Source organism: Argiope bruennichi, chromosome 8 (assembly GCF_947563725.1).
Source record: "Argiope bruennichi chromosome 8, qqArgBrue1.1, whole genome shotgun sequence".
Classification (NCBI taxonomy): domain Eukaryota; kingdom Metazoa; phylum Arthropoda; class Arachnida; order Araneae; family Araneidae; genus Argiope; species Argiope bruennichi.
Genome location: NC_079158.1, coordinates 3,836,686 through 3,863,378, shown reverse-complemented (window position 1 = coordinate 3,863,378; position 26,693 = coordinate 3,836,686). Strand labels below are relative to the sequence as shown.

Below are 26,693 nucleotides of genomic sequence, written 5' to 3'. Positions count from 1 at the left end.
AAATGTTTCAATAGCGCTTAGTTATACTTCAACTTTCAAGAAAAAAATTTGTAATTACTATAGCAAAAATTTAGATAAAATAAATAAAAACAGATTGTTTCTGTAATGAAGAAAACTTTTAAAGATTTTATAGATGTTGATAAAGGTCATATTATTACAGGTATTTAAAAATTATTGAATTCAACTCTTTAAGAGAATTAATGGAAAGAGGAACTAAATTTAGATAAAGAGAAAAAATAAACCATAGTAAAATTTAATTTCTGTTAGTAAAGATTTGGATATTTTTATTGCTAAATTATCTAGAAAATACCATTGGCCTGCGGAAGATTTCGGGGAATGGAAAGTAAGAATTTTAGAGGAAATTAAAATACAATAAAAGTGAATACTGATATTGACAGATCTAAAGAACGCGGGATTTATTTTAGCAAAACATTAGAAAATGAAATAAAAAATTTAAAAGAAAAATTTGTTATTACAGTAATAGATAAATCAGCAAATAATTTCTGTTTAATTTGTAAATATTATTATAAAGCACTTTGAATTAATGAATATAACTCTAAAGCAACTTCTATTTTAAAGAACACCGGAAAAAAGGAATTAGATAAAAAAAAAATGCTAGCTTTCGCAAAAAAAAAAAAAAAAAATAAGATTTGCTATTTAAACTATCCTTATTTATTCCTAACAGTAAAATTTCATAAAAATCCATTAAAATTTAGATTCGTGACTTGTAGCACTGGCAGTTATAATTACTATACGGAAAAACATTTCTTTAAATACTTAAAAATTATCCTGGACAAAATCAAAGATGAAGATAACTTTATAATTAATAGTAACAAAGAAGTACCGGATTTTCTTAAAGATAACAACATTAATAAAATGAATACTAATAAATGAATAATAAATGAATTTATACACTAATCTACCTCATGAAAAATTAATTAAGGTATGTACTTTTTTATATGACGAATATTTAAATGAAGATGTTATTAATAAAAATAACTGGTTAGAGTTATGTAATTTTGATATTACTGAAAATTACGTTTTTAATGGAATTAATTTTTATAAACAAGTGAAAAGCATTCCAACGGGAACAGCTTTCTCAAGTGCTTTAGCTAATATTTTCCTACATTACTATGAGAAAAAAATAACTAAATATAATTTAATAAACGGGTGGAGGTATATTGATGACCTACTTTTGATAAACTTAAAAAATAGTAATACTGTTACTAATTGCTATCCAAAAGATTTAATTCTAACTGAAACAAATAAAAATCAACTTGAGGCTACCTTACTGGATTTAAAAATCGAAATTGCTAATGATAAAACAATAGTTGGTATCTACGATAAAAGGGATGAATTTAACTTTAAAATAACAAAACTTTGTAATTATCATTCCAATCTAAACTCTTAAAATTTTCAAAAATCTAATTTTCTTACAATTTAACAGGATCAAAAAGGTTTGCAATAATAAAAATTCCTATATTGAAGCATCAAATAACCTCATTAAAAATTTAATTAATAATGACTTTCCAAGAAACTACTGTAATATCAACCTTTTGATTAAACGAAATATGATTTGGGATTAATCCCTTACCTAAAATAAAAATAGAACTTTCCTTGCATATTAGATCACTCAATAGATGGCGTTGGGACACTACAATTGTTTTTTTTTTACCTTAAATGCGTTAGCTTGTGGGTATTAAAAAAGCGGGAATCACAATCGATAGCTTAAAATTTCTTGCCTGCGGCTGGTATGCACATTCCTTTTTGTTGGTCATCACTGGTTTGAGTGTTATTATATGGTATTTTTGTTTTATTGTTATTTTTATTATTGTTTTTTGCTTATTAGTGGATGTATTCATTTAATTTATTGTTTTGTATGTTCCTTTCTGTTAAAATGGTATATCTCTTGGGCCTAATTTCAGGGGATTTTCACGCCACGAGGAATCATTATTTCACTTTTTAGTCTGCATTCCTTCACAGAGAAACCCCCTTTTTTTGAATCCCTGCCTGAGGGTGACCTTTCGTTTTCGTTTCGTTTTCAAAATATTTCTTACTTTGATCGGTTACTTATATATATATATACGTAGAGGTATGTTAACTCTGGCTCGAAAAACAGGCCTCTACTAATCGGATTATATCAAATTAAATATCTCTCACGGGCCCTAGGGGAAAGCCCAGTTGAGATTAATGCGTAGAGATGGCTCATATTAAGAGAATCACACACTAATTAAACATAAACAAATTTAATGATCTGGACGAACGGCTGGGCCGCTTTACATCGATGGACGCTAGTACAGTACCGAACACAGTTCTTAGAGCGGGGATCAGATAGCTTCTTATTGGCTGTTGAGAGACGACGCGAGCGCCGTTAGGATGACACTCCGTACCGCGAACGCCGCTAGGATGACGCTCCGTACCGCTAACGCCGCTAGGGGGACGCTCAGTACCGCCAACGCCGCTAGGGGGACGCTCCGTGCACTACATATATATATATATATATATATATATATATAGGGCACTAAAAGCATAAACAATACTTAAATATGCATCATATGTACATTGTGCAATAACATTTAAATATCGAGAGATGCATCTTTTCGATGAAGTGCAGCCGCTGGTCATCTTCGTGATCTCAAAACACTGTCATTTTAGAACCATCCATATTTTGCTTCCACTCTTTTGAAAGAAGAAAGCAGAAGATCGTGTTTCGAACCGTTCTTCAAATTTACTCCGTAAACAATTCGCTCCGTAAATATGCTTTTAGTGATTTGCTCCGTTATTTGTTCATTTAAGATCGATATTTTCTTATCCAACGGAGTTTAAGTGCGCGCACGAATTCGAATAAGTGAGCCTTGAATACAATTCAACGCATTTAAACGATGCGCATAATCTGGCGTTGGCATTCCTGGAAGAAATTTCTCATCTTTCGTGAATGCAGGCAGCAGTATTCTCTTTTTTTACTTTCTCGCGCACGACGATATTGAGAATTGTAATATTAAAAAAAAATTCTAATTTGAGAGTTCGGGGAATCCCTGATTTCAAAAAACACATTTCTGGCATCATATCTGTCTGATACATGCAACTGATAAAATATGTCATATGAAAATAATACATGCAGTTGGCATAAAATCTGCAGATTTCAATCAGATTTTGAACGAAATCCATTCACAGGAAATCTCTCTGTCTGGCATTTTGATTACAAGTTAACTAAAAAAAGTCTAGGTAAATAAAATTTAGTACGCAGGTTGAGCATCTAAAATATAAATGCGCATCTAATTTTGAAACAAAATCTATCAAATGTTTGCTGTTTTGTACTTTCACGTGCGTGCAAAAACTATCATTCGCAATCAATGAAATTCGGCATGTCTGTATTTAGAGGAAGTCTGTTCAAATATAACACGATAATTATAAAATGAAGAGAGCTGGGCAGATAAGATTCGGAATACAGATCTACAGTGTAGACAGACATCAACTTTTGAGTGAAATCGGACCAACCTGTACTTTCCGAAGAATACAAACGCGACAACTCAAAAACGCAATGATCAGATTCGATGTGCGGCTTTGTGACTAGTTTTGTGTAAAATGTTGTTTCAATTGGCTGAGAAGAAAGCTTGCAAACTCGACGAATTCCCAAGGAGCACTCGGTCTCTGGAAAATGAAACGAGAGCAACTGCAAAGAATGATAATAACGGCAACTGAGAATTTCACACAACCACAGCATCTTAAAAAATGAAGAAAGCTGATTGGAAGAAAGCTAGTGGAAGACAAATTGTTGTTGACTTTGTGATGCTTTTTTGCAAGCAAATAGGGATATGGTTCAATTGGCAAAATCTTATATATTGTTAAATTCCTCTTCTCAACAGATACAGTACAGTACCTTTTCTCAACAGATACAGTAATTAATAAGTGATAATAGTCATCAGTGAATAAATTTTCTGACTGACTTCTGATATAGAGTATTCAGTTTACGCTAAATAACGTTAAAAATTAAAGTATTAAAACATGCCATTTAAATGAGGCCATTATGACCATGACTTAATGAAGACAGCCATATATTACCTAAAATCGCAAAAAAATGGGCTCATTATGCAAAATGGATTGAAGAGATTCATATGGATATGGCAACAGAGTTCTAATAACCGATTGTTATCTGGAAAGTAACTAATGAAATAAAACTTATTTTATTAGTCAGTTGGGAAGTAACTAATAAAAGGAAACTTGTATGCACCTACATACTTAAAATTTCGTGTATGGTATTCTTAGTGTATGAATTACTTTGAGATTTTGTCTCATTTTATTAAACTAACTTTTAATAGGGTGAGAATGTGGAACACTTTTGCCAGTTTCAAGAAAAGCATTCACTGAAGTACTAATGAATGGGTTTTGACATTTTGAATGATGATAAAAATCAACCTTTAATTAGCTAAAAGAAATTTTAGCCATTTGAAAAAATTGTTTTGTTGATGTTGACGCTAATTGAACGATTCTTTCTTGTGCTTTTGATTTGTTGTTCCATTTTGCAAATAAATTTCATAGAAAACATTTATTTTTCTCTTTCCACAGCTTCCTCAAGATCAAATCAATGATTGTTTAATTCGAGATTTATTTAAGTATCGACGTCTTTATTTATAACTTGCTAGAAAATTTTTAACAATTTTATTTTCATTCTGTCTTACGTTCTCCTAATCACAGCTCAGGTGTCGTCCTCGTCATCTGACCGTGGTTCAAAATGACGAGGTCCGTCCCAAAATAGCCCCAGAGTTACTTCAAACGGGACGTTAATATATCCAAACCAAACCTAATCACAATAGAGAATAGTGCGTGTGTGTTGGCGCTGTACATGTCAGACCGTTTGATCTACAGCTACCACCTTGAGGAGTTGGAATGTGTACTCCTGAGGGATTTTTTTGCACTTTTAATTAGAATTTTAAATACATAAAAGATAATATGGATTTTCCGAAAATATTACGAAACAAAAATGAGTTTTATATCATTTGAAAACTTTAAAAAATTGTCCTTTTAATTACACCAAAATTAATAATTGGGCAAAAGTTTACTGAATTTTACCAATTTTTTTAAAAATATTTCTTTTGTTTCATTTCCAACAATAGATTACTTTGTTGTTCAAAAATTCCAACCGTTTTCATTGTTTCATCAAATATTTTAACCCGTGATTGTGTTTCATTGATGGAACCAAAAGAAGATGGTTTATGTTTAATATCTATGCAACTTACAAGACGAATATAAAAATGAAGTTACAATACAACGAAATTTAGTGAATGAAAGCGCTTTGACTTTTTGGGGCTATCTGCATTAAAAAGGTTCCTTTACTTAATATACAGAGTAAGTAAAACAGTTTGTGTAAAACGATTAAAATAACACAGTTTTAATATCAAAAGATTTAGCAGAATCACAGTCATGAAATTATATTCAACCGATTTTTCTGGAAACAAATATAAACAATATTCCTGGTGAACTCACTGGTCGCCTGAGGCGAAAAGTACAAAATATATAGGAGAAAGTATTGCCATTGTTATTGGTTTCGACCTCAACACTTTGATAAATCTAGGCATTCCTCAATCCGGAAAACACATGTTAGATATTTTGTTTGTTTGTCTTTGAATAGGATAACTCTGAAACATTTTGAGCTAGATATATGAAATTTGGTTCGTAGTCGTTATGCTCATTTGCTTTCTTTCTTTCGCCACAGAATATCCCCGAACTTGGAATCTCTAGGATTCCCTGTCGGTTGAAAGGATATACGTGGAAGTATTTATTAAGATAAAAAAAATACACAAAAAAAGACATAAAATATCAATATACACTTAAAAAGACATAAAATATCAATATACACTTAAAAAGACATAAAATATCATCAATACACATAAAAAGACATAATATCATCAATACACTTAAAAAGTAACTTTATACAATATTATAATGATGAAGGAGGTGTTCGGTGGGGAGTATGAATAGATGAAATCTATTGAAGTTAATGTATTCCGGAGAAGAGCTCGATTGAGAAAAGAAGCGAAAATTTATACTGGGCTTGGGTCTGGAGAAATCAATTCCTCGTTCTCTTGTAGGAACCACTGCAAGAGAACGAGATTTCTAATTTTAACCTTGGGCATCTTGTTTCTCATAACGTTGGTCCACCAGATATTTTCTAGGTCGTGGGTGGGTTTTTTGAGATGAAAAGATGTGGCGAGAGGGCAGCTAGTGGCATAATGAAGGGGATCGCCTACTTCGCCGCAGCCACATTGATCAGATCCTTTAATATGGAATCTCTTGAAATATGAAGGGAAAGGGCCATGGCCAGTTGCAAAGATAATGTCAAGCCTATTTCAATGATGATGGGTTAAAGGACACTTTCGAGATGATTTGATGGATGTTTCTGCCAGTTGAGCCATTGTCCCATTCTTCTTGCCATTGCTGTAGGCTCAATTCATTTAGAATATTTTTCAGATGGCTTTTAGGAGCTGGGTATTGAAAGGGCGTACCTTCAGAAATGGCTTGTTTGGCTAGGGAATCTGCAACCTCGTTTCCGTTGTGTCCCACATGTGCTTTAACCCATCCTAACTTAATAGAAGGTTGGGGGAGCAGAATGGCTTGAATTTCCTGAACAATTGGGCTTGAGCTGGAAAATGAGCTGATCACTTTTAAGCTGGACTCGCTATCACTCCATATTTTAGCGTTATGATCGAATTTGCTAGCCCATTTATATGTTTCCTTAATGGCCAGCAGCTCTGCCTGAAAGACAGAGTTCTTTTCATTCAGTTTGCCGAGCCACTGATGAGTAATTTGTTCGTTTTTGAATACGCAATAGGCAAAGCCGGTTTTTCCCTCGATTTTGGACCCATCTGTATAAATATCCGTCTTGTTTGTAGGTTGGAATTATTGTTTGAGGGAAATTCTGTCCTCAAGAAGAAAGTCTGAGGGGAAGATTTTTGTGTGAGAGCATTTCATCTCGAAGTTCTCAGGATGGAATGATATATTCTGAAAATGGCTAGGTAATTGAAGACGACTTACTCTTATATAGGTTGCTTCTGCTTGCGCTTTGATGTGAAGTGGAAGAATCCCTTCGATAACTTGTAGTGCTGCCGTGGATGTTGTTCGGAATGCTCCGGAAATACTCAGGAGGAATTTTCTCTGTATTGAGATTAGGATTCTTTGTTGTCGGAATGAGAGAGGATAGGCCCAAGCTGATGCTCCATGTAGGATCATTCTCTCAGCAACGGTGAAGTAGAGATGACGCCTGAATTCTTTTTTCAGACCCCATGTGGAGCCAGCAATTCTGCTGAGATTTTGGTATAAGAGAGTTGCCTTCGTTTTGGTGTTAAGGAGGGGAGGAATCCAGTTACGCTTATTGTCGATAACACCGAGATATTTTAAAGATTGTTGCCTTTTTATTGTTACGTTATTCCATTTAATTGTTGGTACGTTCACTAATTTGCTTATCAAGATATTGCATGATTTTTCTACGGAGATTTGAAGGTGATGCTTGTCGGTCCAGCATTTGAAGATTGTGAGAGCATCCTGGGCGGCGGATTTCAATTTTGCTCTGGTTGATTCGGCTACTACAAAAACAAAGTCATCTGCAAATGCCTGGAGGAGAATGTTAGGTGGCCATTTTTCAGAAAGAATTTCGTTTGCGACAAGATTCCAAAAAACTGGTCCAGAACAAGATCCTTGCGTGCAGCCTTTCTGCTGTGACCAGGCGGCAGTGCCTTGAGATGTTTGAAGAAGGACTTCTCTGTTTTCTAGGACATCTTTAAGTGTTTCTGTAGTTTTTGAATTGAATTTAAGTTTATCGAGGCTATTGCGGATGGAAGAGAATTGCAGATTATCGAAAGCTCTTTGGATGTCTAAAAAAATTACCAGGGTGTGTTCGTTTTGCTGTTTGAAATTATGAATTTTTTCCGTTAATTGCTGTATTGCGTGATCTGTGGATTTTCCGTCCCTAAAACCAAATTGGTTTGGATGGAGCAAGTCATTTACCCTGAGGCGATGATTAAGTCTCTGCAAGAGGAGTTTCTCAAGAGTTTTGCCAATGGTGGGAAGAAGAGAGATGGGGCGATAAGAGCTGATGTCTGTTTTGTTCTTGCCCTTATTGTGAAACAGTATTATCATTCCTTTTTTGAGTGGAATAGGGAAGCATTGCAGTTGGAGGCACTTATTGAAGAGGGTGTGGAGAATATCCGGGAAGTTCTTGTTAATTTCTTTCAATATTATATTGTCTATAGAGTCAAAACCTGGTGCTTTTTTAGGCGGGGCTTTATGAAGGACTTGTTTTATTTCGTTTTTTGAAAATGGTGGTTCTGGAATGAAAGGACTATTTGGGATTTGCAGTGCAGTATCTTGGGCTGGAGGGTAAAGAGCCTTGAGGATTTCTTGGGTGAATGTGTTCGCTTCCCCTACGTTGGAGTTCCCCAAGAGCTTGAAGAGTTCTGAAGGTGGTTGGGCGTTTTTGATGCATGCTTTATATGGTATATCGTATGCCTTGAAGATTTCAAGTTGTAAATTAAATTTGGCTGCCGAGAGATCTTCATGATTATGAGAGTAGGCTATTGAGTTGAGAAGCTTTGGGATTTTTGTGCTGAGTTGTTGAATCATTTTACTGTGACCGCCATATGCTGTTTTAAAATGGTAGTAGCTTGAGCCTTTGCGTTGAGAGGAGATATGAATTTTGATGTATTTATGATCACTTAGAGAGTAATCTTTGAAGACTTCCCGATTACTGATCGAGGCGAGGTATGCTACTTTGACGATTGAAAGGTTTCCATTGTTAGTTTCAAAAGTAGGGGGAGAATTTTTGTCGTTTAGGAGAAACAAATGATTTGCTGCAATGAGATCTTCCACTAAAGATCCTCTGGCATTTTAATCTCTGTATTCCTCAGATTCTATTGTGAGAATTAAGGTCTGCCCCGATGAGAGCCATTTCCGTTCCGATGCTCTTGAGAAGAACATCAAGGTCTTGTAAAGTTTCTGAAATGTTTGAATGTGGCAAAGAATAGGAGGAAATTATTGTCAGTGGACCTTTATCCATTTGTATTTTAATTGATGTGGAGTTATCCGTAGAATGAAGAAAAACTGGGCTTCGGCAGGAAGGAAGGGTGATCAAACCTGCTTTTTGGTTGTTGGAAAGCCATTGATTCCATGAAGAGGGAATTCCTGTGATTTTCCCCTCATTTATGTAAGGTTCTTGAACTAGTATTATATCTGGAAGATGGGCCATGACCGTTTTAGCCAGGATGGAAGTAGCTGTTTTTGATTTGGCTAAGTTGATTTGAAGGATGGTTAGACTAGGGTAGGATGAAGACTTAGAAGGCCAGTTGAAACTGGTGAAGGAGTGAAGAAAAGGCTGTTGTGATGTAAATGGCGTAGAACTTGAGTTGGAGCAGCTGTTGTTATTCATACTGTAGGGTCATTCGATACCTTGCTATTTCTTTCAAATATGTGGGACATCTATTATGTGAGGCTGAATGGTCGATGTTGAATCGTGCACCTTTCTGCGTATTTTCTTCATGGCAGTTAATGCATGATTCCAAGTTGTTTCTGCAGTACTTAGTTTGATGCTCATGGCCACAATGAGTGCAGTAATGCTTCGATGACAAATATTTTGTCTGGATGTGTCCATAGCGTTGGCACTTGAAGCACCTCCGAACGCTGAAGTGTTCTTTAATGGAGTGTGTTTTCCAATTTATGAGAACCTTCTTCTGGTTAAGTAAACTTTTGATATATTCCGGCCTTCCTGAGATTACCAGGTGACTGCAGTTCCCTCTTCCCTTGATTCTAAAGCTCGGCTTCAGAGAATTTTTTAGGAGCTTCGATGGTAAGTTCCAGTACTTCCAACACCTCTACATCTGCGATCCCATTTGGGATATCATATATGATGCATCTAGGGTGCCTGGTCGATGGTTTTTTTGCATTCGATTGTTTCAGCTAGCCTCTGGTTTCCCTGAATCATCTATGCTTATTTGCTGATTGCTATCCCATTTTAGACTCAAATAGGCAAGAAATCTGTCATTCATTCATTCCTATAGGATTATTAGTAACAGTATTATTATCGGTATTATAGATAGGTATGCAATGAGGTGCCGAGTCCGTCATTCGCCTGCATGTATATCCGCCGATAACACGGAAATGAAACGATTCAGAGAAATAAAATGGAGTCCTTCGTCTTATTAGCAAACTCTTAAATCGCTATCAGATTTTTATATCGTGTGAGGTAACATTTGGCTCTGAAATCGTACTTGATATTCTTTGAAGTCGAAAACGCATCCTATTGCCTCACGATCAGCAACATTCGGAATTGTGAGGGTGAACTAAAGAGATGAGCACAGTTGGGTTGTCGTTATCTTTTTATTTCCTCGCTTTGAAAACTCTTTTTTACTTTCTCTTATACGATGCACAAAGAAAATAATTTAATCATCGAAACATTCGAACTCGACATTTCGACGAACCCCTAAGTTTTATACCCCCGATCCGAGTTAAAAAACCAACATTTTTGTCATTATGTCTGTGAAAAAGATGACTTGTGAGTCGGACGACTGAAATGTTGTCTTTATACCAGAATTTGTAGATTTCTGTCAGATTTTGAGCAAAATCCATTAAGAAGAAGTCTGTCCGGATGTTCGTGTATAAGTTGAAACGATAATTACAAAACGGATTGATAAAATTCCGTACTCAGATTTAGCCTCCATAACCTATCAGTTGTGAGCCAGGTCTAGCAAAGTGTTGCCGATCCGGAAGTACGTAAACTCAAAAAACGTAAGGATTTAAGTATATCAAATTTGGCATGTCTTGGACAAAGATTTGATATCTGCGCTAAATGTTTGTCTGAATCAGTTCGGGAAAACGCACCGAAAACAGGAATTCGCCTTTTGGATACCATTCACCGCACACCATAGCTGTAACACTCGCCAAGGACCACACGACAGATTTAATAAAAATGTAAAGTAAGTCGTTCTCTATTTTAATTTGTGGAGGTTGAGAAATAAAAATTTCATTAGAGAGCATGCGAGAAAATGTTGGATGGTTCACTGTCTCCGATTTTTTTGTTGCAGACTTCGTTACCGAGGGCAGTAAAAATGTATTACTTTTGTCGGTCTCTGTGTTGTACTGGAGATGACATCTTGAATGTGTGGTATGCGAAAAGTTCTTGGTGGGAACATTATTCCTATCTCTTAATCTACTGTTTTTTTAACATCTGTTGCTCTAAAAAGCTTCTGGTTCGTCAAAGTTTGAAATGGAATTATTTTACTTCATTCAGGCGTTTCCGTCATGAAAAAAAGGGTGTCATTTTAGATAGAGAGCAGATGGAGAAACTCAAAATGGTGTTATCAATAAAGGGCGTGTTGTAGCGTCTAACGGCATTTTGACATCCCTACTAGAGTTTACATTTTCTTTTGTCAATATTTGCTTTCATTCCCCGTTTTAATATGAAATATATTTCAAATCGTGTCGGTGGTGAGAATGGAAACGAATAGATGGAATCAATGGGAATATTTTCTCAACGTTTTTTCATGCTTCCCAAATAGGGTGAATTTTGTGTTTGAGCTCCGTTGCATAGAAACAGACCGAGTATACAATTTATAATTCTTAGCTGTAACCGATAAGATGCAAATTCCCAAAACATATATGATTTTGGTGTTGTTATTTGGCAGCATTTTATTTATATATCTTTTTTCTTTACATGAAAGCCAACTGAAAGACCAACAGACGTTCGTTGACGTATTTCTTTCTAGTACTAGTATATAATACCAAATTTTATCTTCCTAGTTTGTAGGATGTTTGAGTTAAATAGGATTACAGGCCTGCGGATAAGTAAATAATATTTTTTGACATATTTCTCCGAAAATTGGACACATCTTTAGTAATTACGTATTATGTCAAATTTCACCTACTTAGTTCAGCATTGTGAGAATTTTTACTAAGGGACTAACCTCCTTGTTTTGTTCAGTATAGCATTTATTTCATTATCTTTGAAAATAACCATGATTATAGGTATATGGATAAGAAATACTATTTTCTGAATTTTTCGAAAATTTAATACAAATCTGAAATTTCGGTGTAATAACTACTCGGCAGGTTTTTTTTTTTTTTTTGCCTTTTTCATTTTTGAGTCATGAAACATCTACAAATACAGAGTGACAGATTCTCCCCCCCCCCCCAAAAAAAAAGATCTGTTTTATCCGAAGTCTAAAAGTTTAAAAAGTGGAAATTCACCAAAATGTTGACATCGAATTTTCGAATTTTCCGATTATTACTATATTTCCTATTCTTATCTCGTGTTCAAAGAATACAAGTATATTCAGGTGTGTCAAAAGAGAGAGCCTAATTAATATAATGAACTGCGTGTCAGATTTAATTCATCCAAGATGAATTTTATTGAGATGACCATTCTTAAATCACAGATGTCAACTAACGTTAAATTTTCAAAATTAAGGAATGAATATATAAAATTAAAAATGATTTTCGCAACAAAATTATTTGATAATAATTTTAACACATTGTAACCTGTAATTTGCTCCAGTTAATAAAAATTTACGTATTAATTCAAAATATTATAATTATAACTGTCAAAATGAATTTCAATATAATAATAATTCAGGATTGTGTGAATTTTTACGAAGAGACTATCCTCCTTATTTTATTCAGCATTGCATTCATTTTATTATCTTCGAAAATAATTTTTTGTGTTGTTCTGTAATTTATCCAAGTTTAGAGCTGCATTATTTAATTTATTAGGATTAATTTAAAGAATTACACCTATTGCAAATGACTATAAGTTTCTTGTGAACTACTAAAAAAAGAAAACAGTTTGAACACAATACAGAAACATTCTTTAAATTTGGTTTGTGTACATAATAATTATTCTATGCAACTTCTCTTGGTCACAAGAACAACATACATGTGGAGGTCAATTTCATTGACATGTGAATCTTCAATTCCTTACCTTCGGTTCGTTTCCTGTTTTCGTTAAACAAAGTGTTGACATTGAAATGTTTCTAAAACAGATGGCCACATGGAGATCACGTATGCGCTATGGAATGTAATCAAAGGCTCGAAAATGTTTCGCACGATTTGACATTATATCGATTACTGCACAGCCGCTGTCCGTGTGAACATAAGAAATCTTAGATTGTAATTATGACCCTCTTGCAATTAATCCATACAATTGCTACATGAATATTGGCCACGTGACCAAAAAAAGTCTTTGGCTACATCGCAATGAAGTCATGCATGCTGCTCATGTGGCCAAAGGAAATTTAGTAATGTGATCATATTGCAATGAAGTCATAATATTATGACATGAATGTTGACCAAAGGAAATTTTATGCTGCTATGTGATTTTATTGCAGTATGGCAATGTCGCAAAAGTGATCCAAGACAATAAATTCTGGTTTCCTTTCCAAATTTCCTTTTGGGGCTATTGGTGGATCTAATTCAATGATTTTCACTCAGTGCAGGGTGTCTGCAATCTTTATAAGAAATGATTCACCTACTCGGATTGGGTTCAACAAATTCTATAACAATGCTTTCCTGATAAAAAAAAGGTAATCAGCCGTGCATGCCTTTGCATGTCGCCACTGCATTCTCATTCCTGAGAGATTGGGTCGTGGGGTCATCGAAATAGTTTGCTTTGCATTGGGGAAACTGACAATTTTTGCAATGGCGAAAACCCATATCACTCGGATTAATAGTTTTACTCTGCCAGTTCGACAGATCATCATGAAAATGCTGTATCCGCCAATGTAGGATGCAACTCGAATAGAGATTTAAAACGTTTTTAATGAACCATATGAATTGGTTACTCTAAGAAAAAAATTGTTGAATAATTTCTACTAATTAACTAAGCTAACGGTATGAGTACTTGAAGTTGGCGGCGAAATTTAAAATTTCTTTTCCCATGAATAAAAATGTCATAATCGAGTCAATATGCGGATCAAATTGAATTGCAAATAACTAAATAGATTTCCTCCATTCCAATTTGAAACTTATGGTCACTGCATTTTCATTTTAATCTCATAGTAAAATATTTCTTGTGTAAATGATGTATTATTATGATACTAACAGATCCTTTTGAAAAATTCTTATAATCATTACGGTTTTAAAAGAAATGTTTACTCTATATTACAGTATAATATCCAGTTTGATTTACAACTATCAAAGAAAAGCAGTTAAGCAGTAAACACACATCCAATTAGAAAATGTTTTTGAAAAGTTTAAGAAATGTAAATATCTTTTGGAAAAAATTTTGTTACTTTTAATGACAAATATTTTTATCAAAAATATATCAGCCGTACACAACAAGCTTGTTTGGTTTCCATGGGAAATTAATAAGCAATTTGGAATTTCAACTACAATCTCCATAGTATGAATTTGTGAGAATGCATTTTGGAACAGTATTTGTAGATATTTTATCACATACTAATTCATTCGTCAAGCGTTGTTCGGGATGAACTAATGAATAATTAACCAATTAATTAATTATGATAGAGCTTTCATAAATACTTTTCATATATTTATGTATTTGTTATTAAAATTTCGAGTACTGTCGGCATAATAACTATTTATTTCTAAGGATAAGACCTAATTAAGATTATTTCTAGACCTCAATAGAATCCCAAAATCTTCCCAATGTCTGCAATTTTATTTTCGAATCGGAGATGTATTTCATAATTTGCTGTTTTGTCATTTTTACGTTTTATAGATTGCCTAGGAAATATGTCAATATTAATCATATCGTGCACTGCCGACCCATTTTTGGCCTTCTATAGAATGCTGGAACTCAAACTTTGCAGGAAGCATGCATAACATGCATTGTTACATTGGTTATTATTATCAATTCTAATAAAAAGTGGCGAGTTATTTATTACATAGAATACTTATGTGTTCTTGTTTTGAGAATTCGTATTCTTATTAGTTCCTCTTATTACAGAATTTGAACTCCCTTGAATTTTATTTTGCTTCTTCCATGGATAAAAACTTCTACTACTAATATTATAAGATGTTGCAAAGCAACATCACTTTTTATATTCTAATTCTATAAACAGTGATTAAAATGTTTTTACGAGATTTCTTCAATTTCTTTCAATTATCAAGAATGTGAACATAAACGCTGAATAAGAAATTCCGTTGACCACATAAACACTTCGTGACACTTAATTTAAATCTTTCGTTGAAAAGCAAACGATTAAATTAAGCAGGAAATAAATAAGCTAGAAAACAAGTTCGACGTTTTAATTAAAAGTATAGAAATAAATCGACTTTATTGGCAACAGCATGGATTCCATCTCACTATTGACTGTTTAATTAAAAGTGGCGTGGTAAATCTTATTTTTATCCTTGTGTTAAATCTTAAATCTGAAACATTATGTTTCTTTTACTGTTAAGGATTTTCAATTTGCATAATTAAAAGAATTATTTGAAGCGATTTATTCTTAAAGATTGTCTTTTATAAAAGGATTAGGTGTCACTTTTGTAGGAAGACAATCGTGCAATTAACCTTTGGAAATGAAATTGTAAATTAAGTGAATGAAAATTAGTATAGAGCCTCCACTTTGAAAAATATGTTCTCAGATTAAAGGAGCTTGATGACAATTTAGTTTTAGAGAATAAACGATAGATGACAGGAAAAAATGTAATTCACTACTGTGTATCGTAACGAGAAACTAGAATAACTGTAACTGATTGTCGTGTGATTACAACAATACTGATACAGAAATTTTAGGGAATTTTATACTCAATTTAAGGAAAAAGAAATCAAATGCCTTTTGAATGAAAAGTTTGCATAATAAAATAATTTTCTTTGTTTTTACTTTCTAGTATACGAAATACGGAGAAGGTATTGTAATCTCAAAACATTTTTGACGAATCTCCGCTTTTTAGATGATAACATCTTTTCTAGAGAAAAGGAGAGGAAGTTTTGAAATGATGACTCCTGCTGGTCCACCATGATTTCAATTGCAGTGTATTTAAAGAACTTAAATGAACGTAAACAAGTGTAAAAAATTTAAATGCAATTTTTTTTTTGTGAAGCAACCACAATTTGAAGAATTTTTTTCCAAAATGCGAGTAGCTTGCTTTGCAAAACCAAATAATTGGCAATGCATTATCATTCTGGCCATTATGATGCAATAATTACTACTGACATAAAATATTCAAAATAAAGCTTTGACTGGCACTGCACTTGTAATGCAGAACACAGAAATATGACATTAGAAATACCCCATTTTTCAAGGTGAAGGAATATTGAATTCTCAGTTTATTTAAATGAATTCAAGTTTAAATTTGAAGAACTGATAGTGAAACTTTCTTGAATGATCTTACTGAAATTTAACAAACAGATTCTGCTTGCCTTCAAAATGAAATAGTTATGTTAGATTCATTTTCATTTTCAAAAAATACTCGTGGGAATCTGCGATATGGAATCATTTGTTAACTATTCCGGAAGGAGTATTTTGTTTTTTACAAGTTAATGTATTATGCCAAAGTGATAGAATGGTAACATAATTTTATAAAACAACACATTTCAGTCTTAACGTAAAAAATTTATATCTTAATAATATCTTATAAATTAAATAATTTTTGAAGGTAATTTGTATCTCTTTTGATTTGGCTGCAAGTAGACAAGACACTATAAAAACCTAATGAAGCAAATTCGACATACAATTGTCATATTTATTTATTTACATTTGAAAGAGATTATTCAAAACAGCATCAAGTTAGATTAATGAAATTCTGAATGCAGTTTTGTCACTTTCATTGCAAATTTACGTCAAATATTGAATTCAATCAGAAAGAAAGGATAAAAAAAATCCCACTCGACTCTTTTTATTATGTGCCGAAATAAAATCGAAAATGCACCATAGATTAAATACGATAAAGTTGAGGGCAAAAAAAATTGTTAAATAAAAAAAAAATGATAGAAAAAACGAAAAAATACTGTCACTTTTTTTGCTGAATGACAAAACTAGTGAATTTTCTCGACAACCTTTGGAGGTACATATTTACACCTTACATATACCCCTCCCCCTCACCACCACCAATTGGCAATCCATCTAGCTGTCATACAGAGTTCAAAAACAATGAGAAAAAGTCATTGTAATGCGCTGAAACCAACGTTTCAGAAATAGAACGAAAACAAAAATATTAAAAAAGAAATTCAAAAATTCACATTGAAACTCTATAACGAAACTAATGGCGCCTCGCACAAAGGAAGAAGGTCTTCATTTTCAATTACCTCAAAAGGATTCGAGTCAGGAGATATCTTCTCACCATGATACAAAGACTCATTCGCATGCGTGAATGCATTTTCATATTCTTTCCATGGTAGCAAGAAGAGTGACATTGATAAGAGGAAAGGGAAAAAAATAAGGAAGGAAGTGAAAGACTGTTCAGTCTGGCAGACGATGAGTGTTTTTTAAAAATTTACATTGAAAAAAAAAATGAATAGGTTTTAATGCATTCAGTCGTCCTCCTTACACGGGAGGAATAGACTTATTGATTTTGTGTCTTTGATTCCCTTTAGAGGAGGTGGGCCAACCAGAGATCTAGTTCATATAGATGCTTCCAAATAAAATTTGCAAGTTTCTTCAGTTTGAATTCTCGTCAGGGAAATAAGCCAATGATCTTTGAAGGGTGCACTTCTCTCTTTGAGATTTGGGAAATTTGAATGACTCTCGAAGATGAGTCAGTGACCTTGAAAGCTGGAAATAATCGTCGATGTAGGTAGATAAAAACGAATTTTAGCAGTGTTTGAAAGTCTTAATCCGATTCTTTGATAGATAAATTTTTGAAATATACAAACCTGGAGTCATCTTTAGAAATGTTTAAACTGTATTTTTTTAAATAAGTTAATAGGCAAGATTTAAATTATTCTTATAATGTTTTTAAAAAAAATTAAATATGATTGACTGTAAGTAAAAAAGACGAATTTGTGTCTCCTTTAAAATGGCTCAATCCCGAATCGCTACATTATTCCGATGGGTTGAGGGATTGCATTTCTCTCAATCTGCATGCGGCTGAAGAATTAGCATTCGTCAATGAAAGCAAAACCTGGATGCAGCATATGCATTGATTGAGAAGTGAAACTTATTTTAAAATCTTATTCATTTTGCAAGAATCATTCTGTGATTACATTCAAAATTTGAAGCCGCAATTTTAATAACATAAGGTTTTTAATTAAGAGAACTTTTTTTTCTACCTCGTAATTATTATTTTCTATGTAATTTATTCCATCTGAAATCATGATGAATCCGCCATGTTCAATGAAATTGACAATTTGATGTTCCTCCAGGTTGCTCAGTCTCAAAAGAAGCGATTTTCAAGTCAACAAAATGCTGTCATTCCACTGGAGTATGATGAAACTGGAAGTAAGAAAATTTTTGGTTCAATCATATGTAGATTTCCGAAAGTACAGTTTCCCAGGACATTTGAAGTATGATACAACTAATATTTAAACATTAGAAGTACGAGATAACTAATAGTCAAGTAAGCAAAATTGCGTTAGATTCGAGTTAAAATAAAATGTTCAGATGAAAAAGCTCCTTTTAATGAGCATTCATTGACAAAATAATGTTTAAATAAATATTTACAAATAAAAATATTTTAAACTTCAAATTTCTTTTTTGGAATCTCGTCATTTGTGTCAATATTGCCAGCAGTTTAGTTTTTGCTACGTACATATTTAGATCTGCTCTGAACTCGGAAATTATTGCAACTTATCACAACAACTAATTGATTTCTCACAGAGTTTTATAAAAATTTAAATATTCAACTTGAAGTGAAACTATATTATTTTTTTATCTGAAACTATTTTACTTCTGCACTCAAACATATTTGGTTTTCTTTACATCTTCGGAGATCTCTTGCATTACGCGGGATATTTTCTCAGGATTTTCAAAAGTATTTTGCGAAGATTCTTTTTTAATCGGTTTCAAACTTTACTGGACGAACAGCAAATGCGACAAATTAATAAAAAGAGATATAGTTTTATTGTGAAAATAATTGCCGTTGTTTGAATTTTTATTGATACTTATTTATTCTTTAGTGAAAAAACTTTAATAAGTAAATTATATTTTTTATTTATGTGATAGCAAACTATAGGATGGATTGTATTTTCACAATTTACAAAGCAGATACAGAGTAAAACAAATGTATTTTTTCAGCGCCACGTAGGCTTACCACTTCTTACGACGCAACTGTGAATGGTGCAAACGAAGCCTGAGTTGGGAGACTAAAATTATGTTAATGATTTACTCAAAATTTAAATCACGTTTAAGAGTTTTTTTTTCTGTAATATGTTGATGTCTGACATTAATATGGTGAAATAAATTACTTTAACAGTGCTGCTTTGTATATCTCTATTATAATTTTTTTTGCTAAATATTGCCAGTGATTTAAGTAAAAATGAAAAACTCTATACTGAAATCGACCGACGTGAAGACAAGGAATATGTCTTTCGAAAAAATAAAATATTTACACACACACAGAAGTCTGGAAGTCCACACAGTTTCAGAAGTCTTTTTTCCACGATTTGGTTTCTAGTTGATTTAAATTGAACGAATGATCGCAAACAACTCTAATATAATTTCTCAATCGACCAATTGAAAAAAAAAAAAAATAGGTGATTGCAATCAACCTTAATACATTACCGCAATTCGAGCATCTGACTGGGGGCTCTATAATTATTGACAAATTTAATTAATTGTACATTATAAACTACACAATATGATCAAAAGCAACCGGACACTTTTCTATTGACACATTTTTCATAATTTTTCCAGAATGGCCAAACAAATGGTCCTCTAACATCAACCCTGCTTAAACATTTTTCAGCATAGGTTCGGTCTTGAGCTAATTAGAGTACTGGCTTGAAATTAATTAAGGAAAAAAAAAAGATTTGAATTCACTTAACAAAAAACTCACACCTCTCAGAAACTCGTCAGTAGTTGCATTCGCCATGTTAATTGTAATAACATATATATTTAAGAAGATATTGAATACGCAGATTTCAAAAGCATTATACAGAACTTGTACAATTTGCCAGCGTAGCAATATTTGCAATAAATGCTTTGAATATCGGAGGAGAAATGAGTATTTGTCTTAATAATTTTTAACTGCGCATGTGCGAATTATCGCATATTTATTTAAAATTCCATTTGAATATCGTTAAGATTCAGAAAAATATCAGCAGGATCACTTGCAGATTTTCAACTGCTCTCTCAGAGAAGGGAAGATTCCTCACAACTTTTTATTTAAACTTGAATTTCAAGACAGTTTAATTGAATTGTCAAATAATAGAAAACATGCCCGTTACTACATTCTTATAAGTTGTACTGAAATAAATTCGGCATTATAAAATAATAGTATAATTTATTATGCTGTTCGGAATGTGGGCATAAACATACAGATTGTAATATTATACAATATTAATTACCTGTGTAGTTAAAAAGAACCCTGATACCTTAGTGCTCAACTTATCTTGCAGAAAAGCCCATTTGCAACAGGAACTACTTTTTGATGCGAAGACAGCCAGATGCATTTCTACTTCACTTATTATATAGATGCGCCCATTTCTGTTATGGAATGAGACTACAGTTTGCTCCAAAGGCGATTTTCACTTTATGAGAAAGACTTTGAATTAGTTTTTAAAAAGGTTTCTGCTAGAATTACTCACATTTCATACATTTCAAAAATGTATATATAAAAAAAAAATTGGATCAACTTGCTCTGATATCATTGTCATAGAATCATCCTATAGTGTCTGACTTCATATTATTTTTACTATGATGGTAAATCAAAACTGCTATCTTCAAATTTAAGGAATAACTTATTGCGCATGCATTTATATGAATAATCGTTGATTATTAAAATACTCAATTGCATAAATGTTAACAATTTTGAAACTTCCATATAATTAAGACATTTTATTTTGTAAAATAAAAGATAAATGTGAATTAATTTCAACATTATTAAAAAAAACTCATTAGATGATAAAACGTGTCGAATAAATTCATTTAGATTTTTTTTCTGCTTTACGCATTTATTTATGGTTCACGTGCGTCTTCCTTTGTCGAGCTTCATATTTATATTTTGCTATGAATTCATGAGAAACCAAGATAAAAGGTTTAAAAATTATTATTTAGATCAATGCATTCAATGCTTTTTTTCCTTCTAGATATAGTTTATATGAAATCTGACACTATTAAGTTATACATCAGATTATAAGATTACATCAGAAAATTAAAAATGGCCAATTGAGTTTATTTAATCATCATCTTGCAGAATGCAGTTATTATAAAATAAGAAAATGACGATATTTCAATTGAATAATTAACTTTTTACTATTTCAGAATGCATTTATGTAAAATCAGAAGAAGGAGTTTATATGTTTACATCGCCTGGATCCGCCCAGGTGTGCGGCTTCTACGTCATTGCTGATCCTCAGCACACAGTTCACTTCACATTCCACGCATTCCGAATTTCTTGTGAGAAAGGAGGGCTGTTGTCGGTAAGAAAGCTTTCTTGCTCATTCGAACGAAATCCTTTTATTACTCTCATCACCCTCGGATGCAAGTTCGTTTCGAGAGCACCTCATTGAATATTTCAGGAATTTCTCGCTTCTCAAACTCCATGAATGAACGATCTGTTTAAATAGTTTTGGTGTAGTGAGATGTTCCTCTCCTGCAATTTTAAAACTATTTCTTAGAATGTTTTTAAAACATTTCCTTAGAGTTTAATTTCTGTAGTAATGCATTCCTTCGTGAATTTTTTTTGCAGTTATGTTCCATTTTATTATTGTTTTTCTACGCTGTCAATTTCTAGAGCATTTAATTTATTCTTGTGGGAACTTAAAGAATAAAAATATTTGGCATGAAATTGTTTTTTATGACTTGGATTCATGGCATCTTAAAAATTTAAAAATCTTCTGAAGGCTATTTTCATCCGAGAAAAATGGAGAATCCTGAGATTTTAGATATTATAAAATAGTATATTCCAGCTCTTTTTATTGAAATTGTAATATATTTTAAATCAAAAGCTTTTTTAGTTAATATTTCAAATGCATTGTTCATTTCGGATACAGATTTAAAATGATTTCATTTTAGGTTTAAATAAACAGATATTTCATAAAACTGGTAGATGTCTGCTTTGAATGTTATCATTTAAAAGTATAACTTTAAAAATATATTTAAGAGTCTTTCAGTCATTGATCCAAATAAAAAACTAATTTTATTTATGACAGATTTGCAAGGTCAAGTGACCGCTGTTAAAAAGTCGCTGCATACCAGTATTAAAATTTAAGAGCGTATAAAATTTCATTTTTCATTACAAAGGCTAAGTTTTTTTTAAGGCAAGAATTAAATCATCAAACAAAATGTACTTTCACTAAGAAATAGATGTTATCGGACTATTGTTTTATAGATTAGAGTCGAAAAATGTGTTAAGAGACCAGAGTTAAGCTCCAAGACAGGAATTTCAAGATTGACCGCATGTGCCAAAGATACGACATGAAAAGAGTGTGATAATCGCTGATTCACGTCGACCGCCTCGGGGCGTATGACATCTCCGAAGGGGACATTTCTGTACCGATCATAAAATTGTCAGTCTATAATCTTTTGAAACCACTATTATTATGGATAAGAATTTCTACTGGAATAGGTTACAACATTATTTACAAGAGTGAGATATGGCGAAATGTGACATGACTTTTAATAAAAATTTGAATATTTAATGAAGTGACTTTATATACTATACTATTTAATATTTTAGTACTATCTGAAAAATTTCCACGTAGCTTTTTTTAGAGAGATGGCGTCATTAATTAGCTAGAATATACGTTTAAATGATTTATTTATCTTAAAAGCATCAGAAGGTCACAGAATGCAATAATTAAATTCAGAAATATTTTTTTCGAATAGAATTTCACGAATTTAGATTTAACATCTATGGTGTAAACACTTTTCAAATTTTCAGCCACTTTCAACAAGTTGGCCATCTGCCGGTTAGTCAAAAAACAGTGAACAAAGGGTTGACCGTTTCATTTTTATTTATCTATTCAGAAGCATGTAAACAAAATAACTCAAAATCGCAATGACTGCGATTGTAGTTTGATGTCAAAATCAATCGGTCGGGAAAGTGACGCCTTTATTTGAGAACATGTCGGGGCTGCTGGTTCAATTCCACGCCGTATTTGAACAATGGCCATCATTTAAAATATTCTTTGAAAATTTTATACCGATCATAAAAATAAGAAAACCTGAGAATAAAAGATTTTTAGAGTTTAATGATTATAATTTACTCCCAGATATGTCTACGCCGCTCACATGCACTCGCGCACGCGGCGAGATGCTATATTCGTCTCTTCATAAAAAAAAATGTAATGCCAGCTTTAGAAGAAAGTTTTTAAAACTTTGTTATTTAATAAACATTTTGTTTTTCTAGGAACTGAATAATTATTTTAGAATGAACCGTAATAAACAAAAATACAGAAAAAAAAGAAAAAAAAAAAAAAAAAACCCAGCAATCTCTACAATTTTAAAAAAAATTATTTAGAAAAAATAGGATTTACTAATAAAAAATTAAAAGAAATGATTTGATTAAAATATTCACTGTAGGAAAAAAGGCCTACTTCTATCATCTTCAAAAAATTATAGAAAATCTTAAAACTTTAAAATCTTTAAAAAAGTAACACGAAATTGACGGATTAAAGTATATAACGCATATGATTCTTTTATGATATATATGAAATTATTAGATTATTTTATTTAAAAAAGTTCATAGTCGCAAAAATATCCATAATTTTTAAATATAATTTTCTTAAAGTAGTTCGAAAATAGTTTTTTTTTTTTCGTCGTTGTTGTTTCTTACGGCACTTGCCATGGACAAGCCCGCTGTCACGAAGACAGCGATTTAAGCCGGTGGGGGAGCGTCTCTTGTTTTTATAGTAGTGCAAAGAGTACGACTTTGCTACGCATATCACATCTTGCACGCATATCACATCTTGCACAACCCCCTTTTACAGGAGGGCACATTCACGCATATCACAGATAGAACAACGGAAGAACAACCATGCCCAAACCGGAACTCGAACACAGGACGCCCAGATCATGGGAAAGACGCGCTACCCCTATGCTAGGACGCCAACTTTTTTTTTTTTTAGTAAAAAAACTATCTATAATTAAAGTGTAATAGATTTACTACATAATTTGCATCAGAAATATCATATATTCTTCAGGTTCAATTCAGCATTAAAAAAATCTACATTTTATTCGAGCTAGTTTTTTTCGGATATTTATTAAAATCTTTTGCTTCAATAGAAATATATAATATTTCGTAAGTGCAATCCAGACAATGTTCTAATTAACCAATCCTTGCGATCTAGTTCTCAATAATTACCTGAAGTACAAATGCTCGAAGGAAGATTGTTTCATTTTTCACCGTGGCAATTAAATTAACAAATGCCGTTCTTTTTAATATAAATTAAAAGTTTCTTCACTTATCTTAATGCATCAGTCGAAGTTGCGAAATTTTAATGAAGGCCATCCACTATAAATCACCAAGCCGTCTTATTTTCGATCCATTTTTCAAAATATATGTCGAGTATTTTTCCAACTTGAAGATCTTTCCGAAATAATTGGACATAAATAATTGATGAATGTCTCATTTGTTTAAAAAGCATGAATGCTTCTTCTAAGAGCTGAGCTGCAGACTTTTAGTGATTAGTTTTTTCCTTTTTGTTGAAAAAGCTTTTCCACATTTAATTGGCATTATCTGGATATTGATTTATGAATATTGACTCAAAAAAGAAAGTAATAAATTCCTGAAATTAAATTACATTAAAAAAATACTTTCAAAAACGTGCTTACTGCCGTCACCTGAATCGAAATTGGCAACGGAAACGTAGCTTGAATTTCAATAAAAATAATAATAAAAAAAGGCACATGTATTCTGATGTCTTTGGTTTAGCTGTATTAGAAAACGAGACAGCACATTAATAGTATTTCTTTTTTAATCCACATTGTGAATTTCATCCGTTGCAACAAACAGCGAAAACTCTTGTACGCAAATTGCATTTAAGTAAGCCACTACGTTCGCACTTACTTAAACCTATTTATCACATTACATTATCACTTTATCCACCAAATTGGGTTTCATCACGTATCAGATAAGAAAATCAACGTTACAGCAGCACTTTTAAGCAGTTATAATGGCGCATGTATTGTGGAATGATTGTTTCAAGAATAAAAATTATCCCGCAAAGAGACTTTCGGATAATAATACATTTAGTAACAAATTTAGTTCCGTGCATTGGGATTTTGACGTTTTAAATTCAAAACTTTTAATAATATCATTTGTTACTTCACTAAAAATTGCTAATAAAATGAAATGAGCTTACTTAGTTGATTTTATCTGTTTTAACCACGATAAAATAAAAAAAAGTATAATTTGACCATTTTCTAGCCTCTTTTATATTGATGTAACAATAATGGTAATACGCGTTTAATGTTTCAAAACAATGCGTTTGATTCAGAATTGTACTACCGAGGGCATCCTTAGAAAAATATTAATAATTTAATAAAAAAAATCTTAGTTTAAAATGCGATAAAACTTTTCAGTTTTAAATTTAAAATGTTTACAAATTTAATTAAAATTTTGAATTATTGATCTTTGAATATTTAGTTGCAAACATTATGCTCATGTATCGAATTACCATATTATTTAATTATTGTCAAAAATAAACCGTTAACAGATAAAAATGTAAATTTATAAATAAATTACTGGAATTCGTAAATATCTCAAGTCCTCCATGGAATTGATGTATTTATTGAATTATATAGAGGGTGATCAAGAAATAACAGGAGGCGTTTGGAGCCCTGTAGCGTGTTATGTACTGGACGAAATATAACAAAATTTGGCCACCATACACACCAAAGTATGCGGTTTCGATTTATCAAGGAAAAAAAATTAGTTACAAAAAATGCCGATAAGGGAAATCCTGGCGCAGCGATCGAGAATATTATTATGTAATATACGGGTACTTTGTGACGTAACATCGAAGATAAAAGGAAGGGTTGCGGGAATTTATGTCATTCTGAAAGAATTCGCCCGTAGATGGCGTTGTTACTATGTGAATGAGCATTATTAGCCAAGCTGTTTTCTCAGCGGGATGAAAACGCCAGAGCTGCTCTTCGTGAATGCCGGAGGTTAAAACAGTTACATAGAGGACCGATGACCATTACTAACTTCTGAAAAATGGTTGGAAGATTTGAAACAACAGGAATTCTTGATGTGCAACTAGGCTGCGGACGTAGAGTTATCAAGCAGGAACAAGTTGAAGAAGTTGCAACCGCCGTTATGGATCAGGCGATAGCTAATAAGCAGGTTATCAGCAGTGCAGTTCAAAATCACGACAAAAAAGATAACCCGTTCTCGAAGTTGATCTGAATCTTGGCAATTTCTGGTTGTGAGGGGGTTCTGGTTCCCTTCAAAGGCGTTGTGTACCAAGTACATGTTCCTGATATTCCTACTTTAAAAGATCAAATAACGTTACATGTCAGATGAATAAATGTCTTTACTGCGAGCCACTGTCGAAAACCTCGTGTATCGCATGCAATCATTGGAACATCAAGCTGATGGTCGTCTTGAGCCAAATTTGTAAATTGCTACAATAACATTTTTCA

At 32.6% G+C, this 26,693-nt stretch overlaps 1 protein-coding gene across 1 annotated transcript in view; it reads left to right on the top strand.

Moving 5' to 3' along the window:
- LOC129981623 (corticotropin-releasing factor-binding protein-like) overlaps positions 1 to 26,693 on the top strand; it is a 91,318-nt gene that overhangs the window by 24,721 nt on the left and 39,904 nt on the right. Inside the window, exons 2-3 of the mRNA XM_056092537.1 lie at positions 18,308 to 18,383; positions 21,366 to 21,523. Of these exons, the coding sequence (XP_055948512.1) occupies positions 18,308 to 18,383; positions 21,366 to 21,523 (234 nt within the window). The remainder of the gene's footprint in view (positions 1 to 18,307; positions 18,384 to 21,365; positions 21,524 to 26,693) is intronic.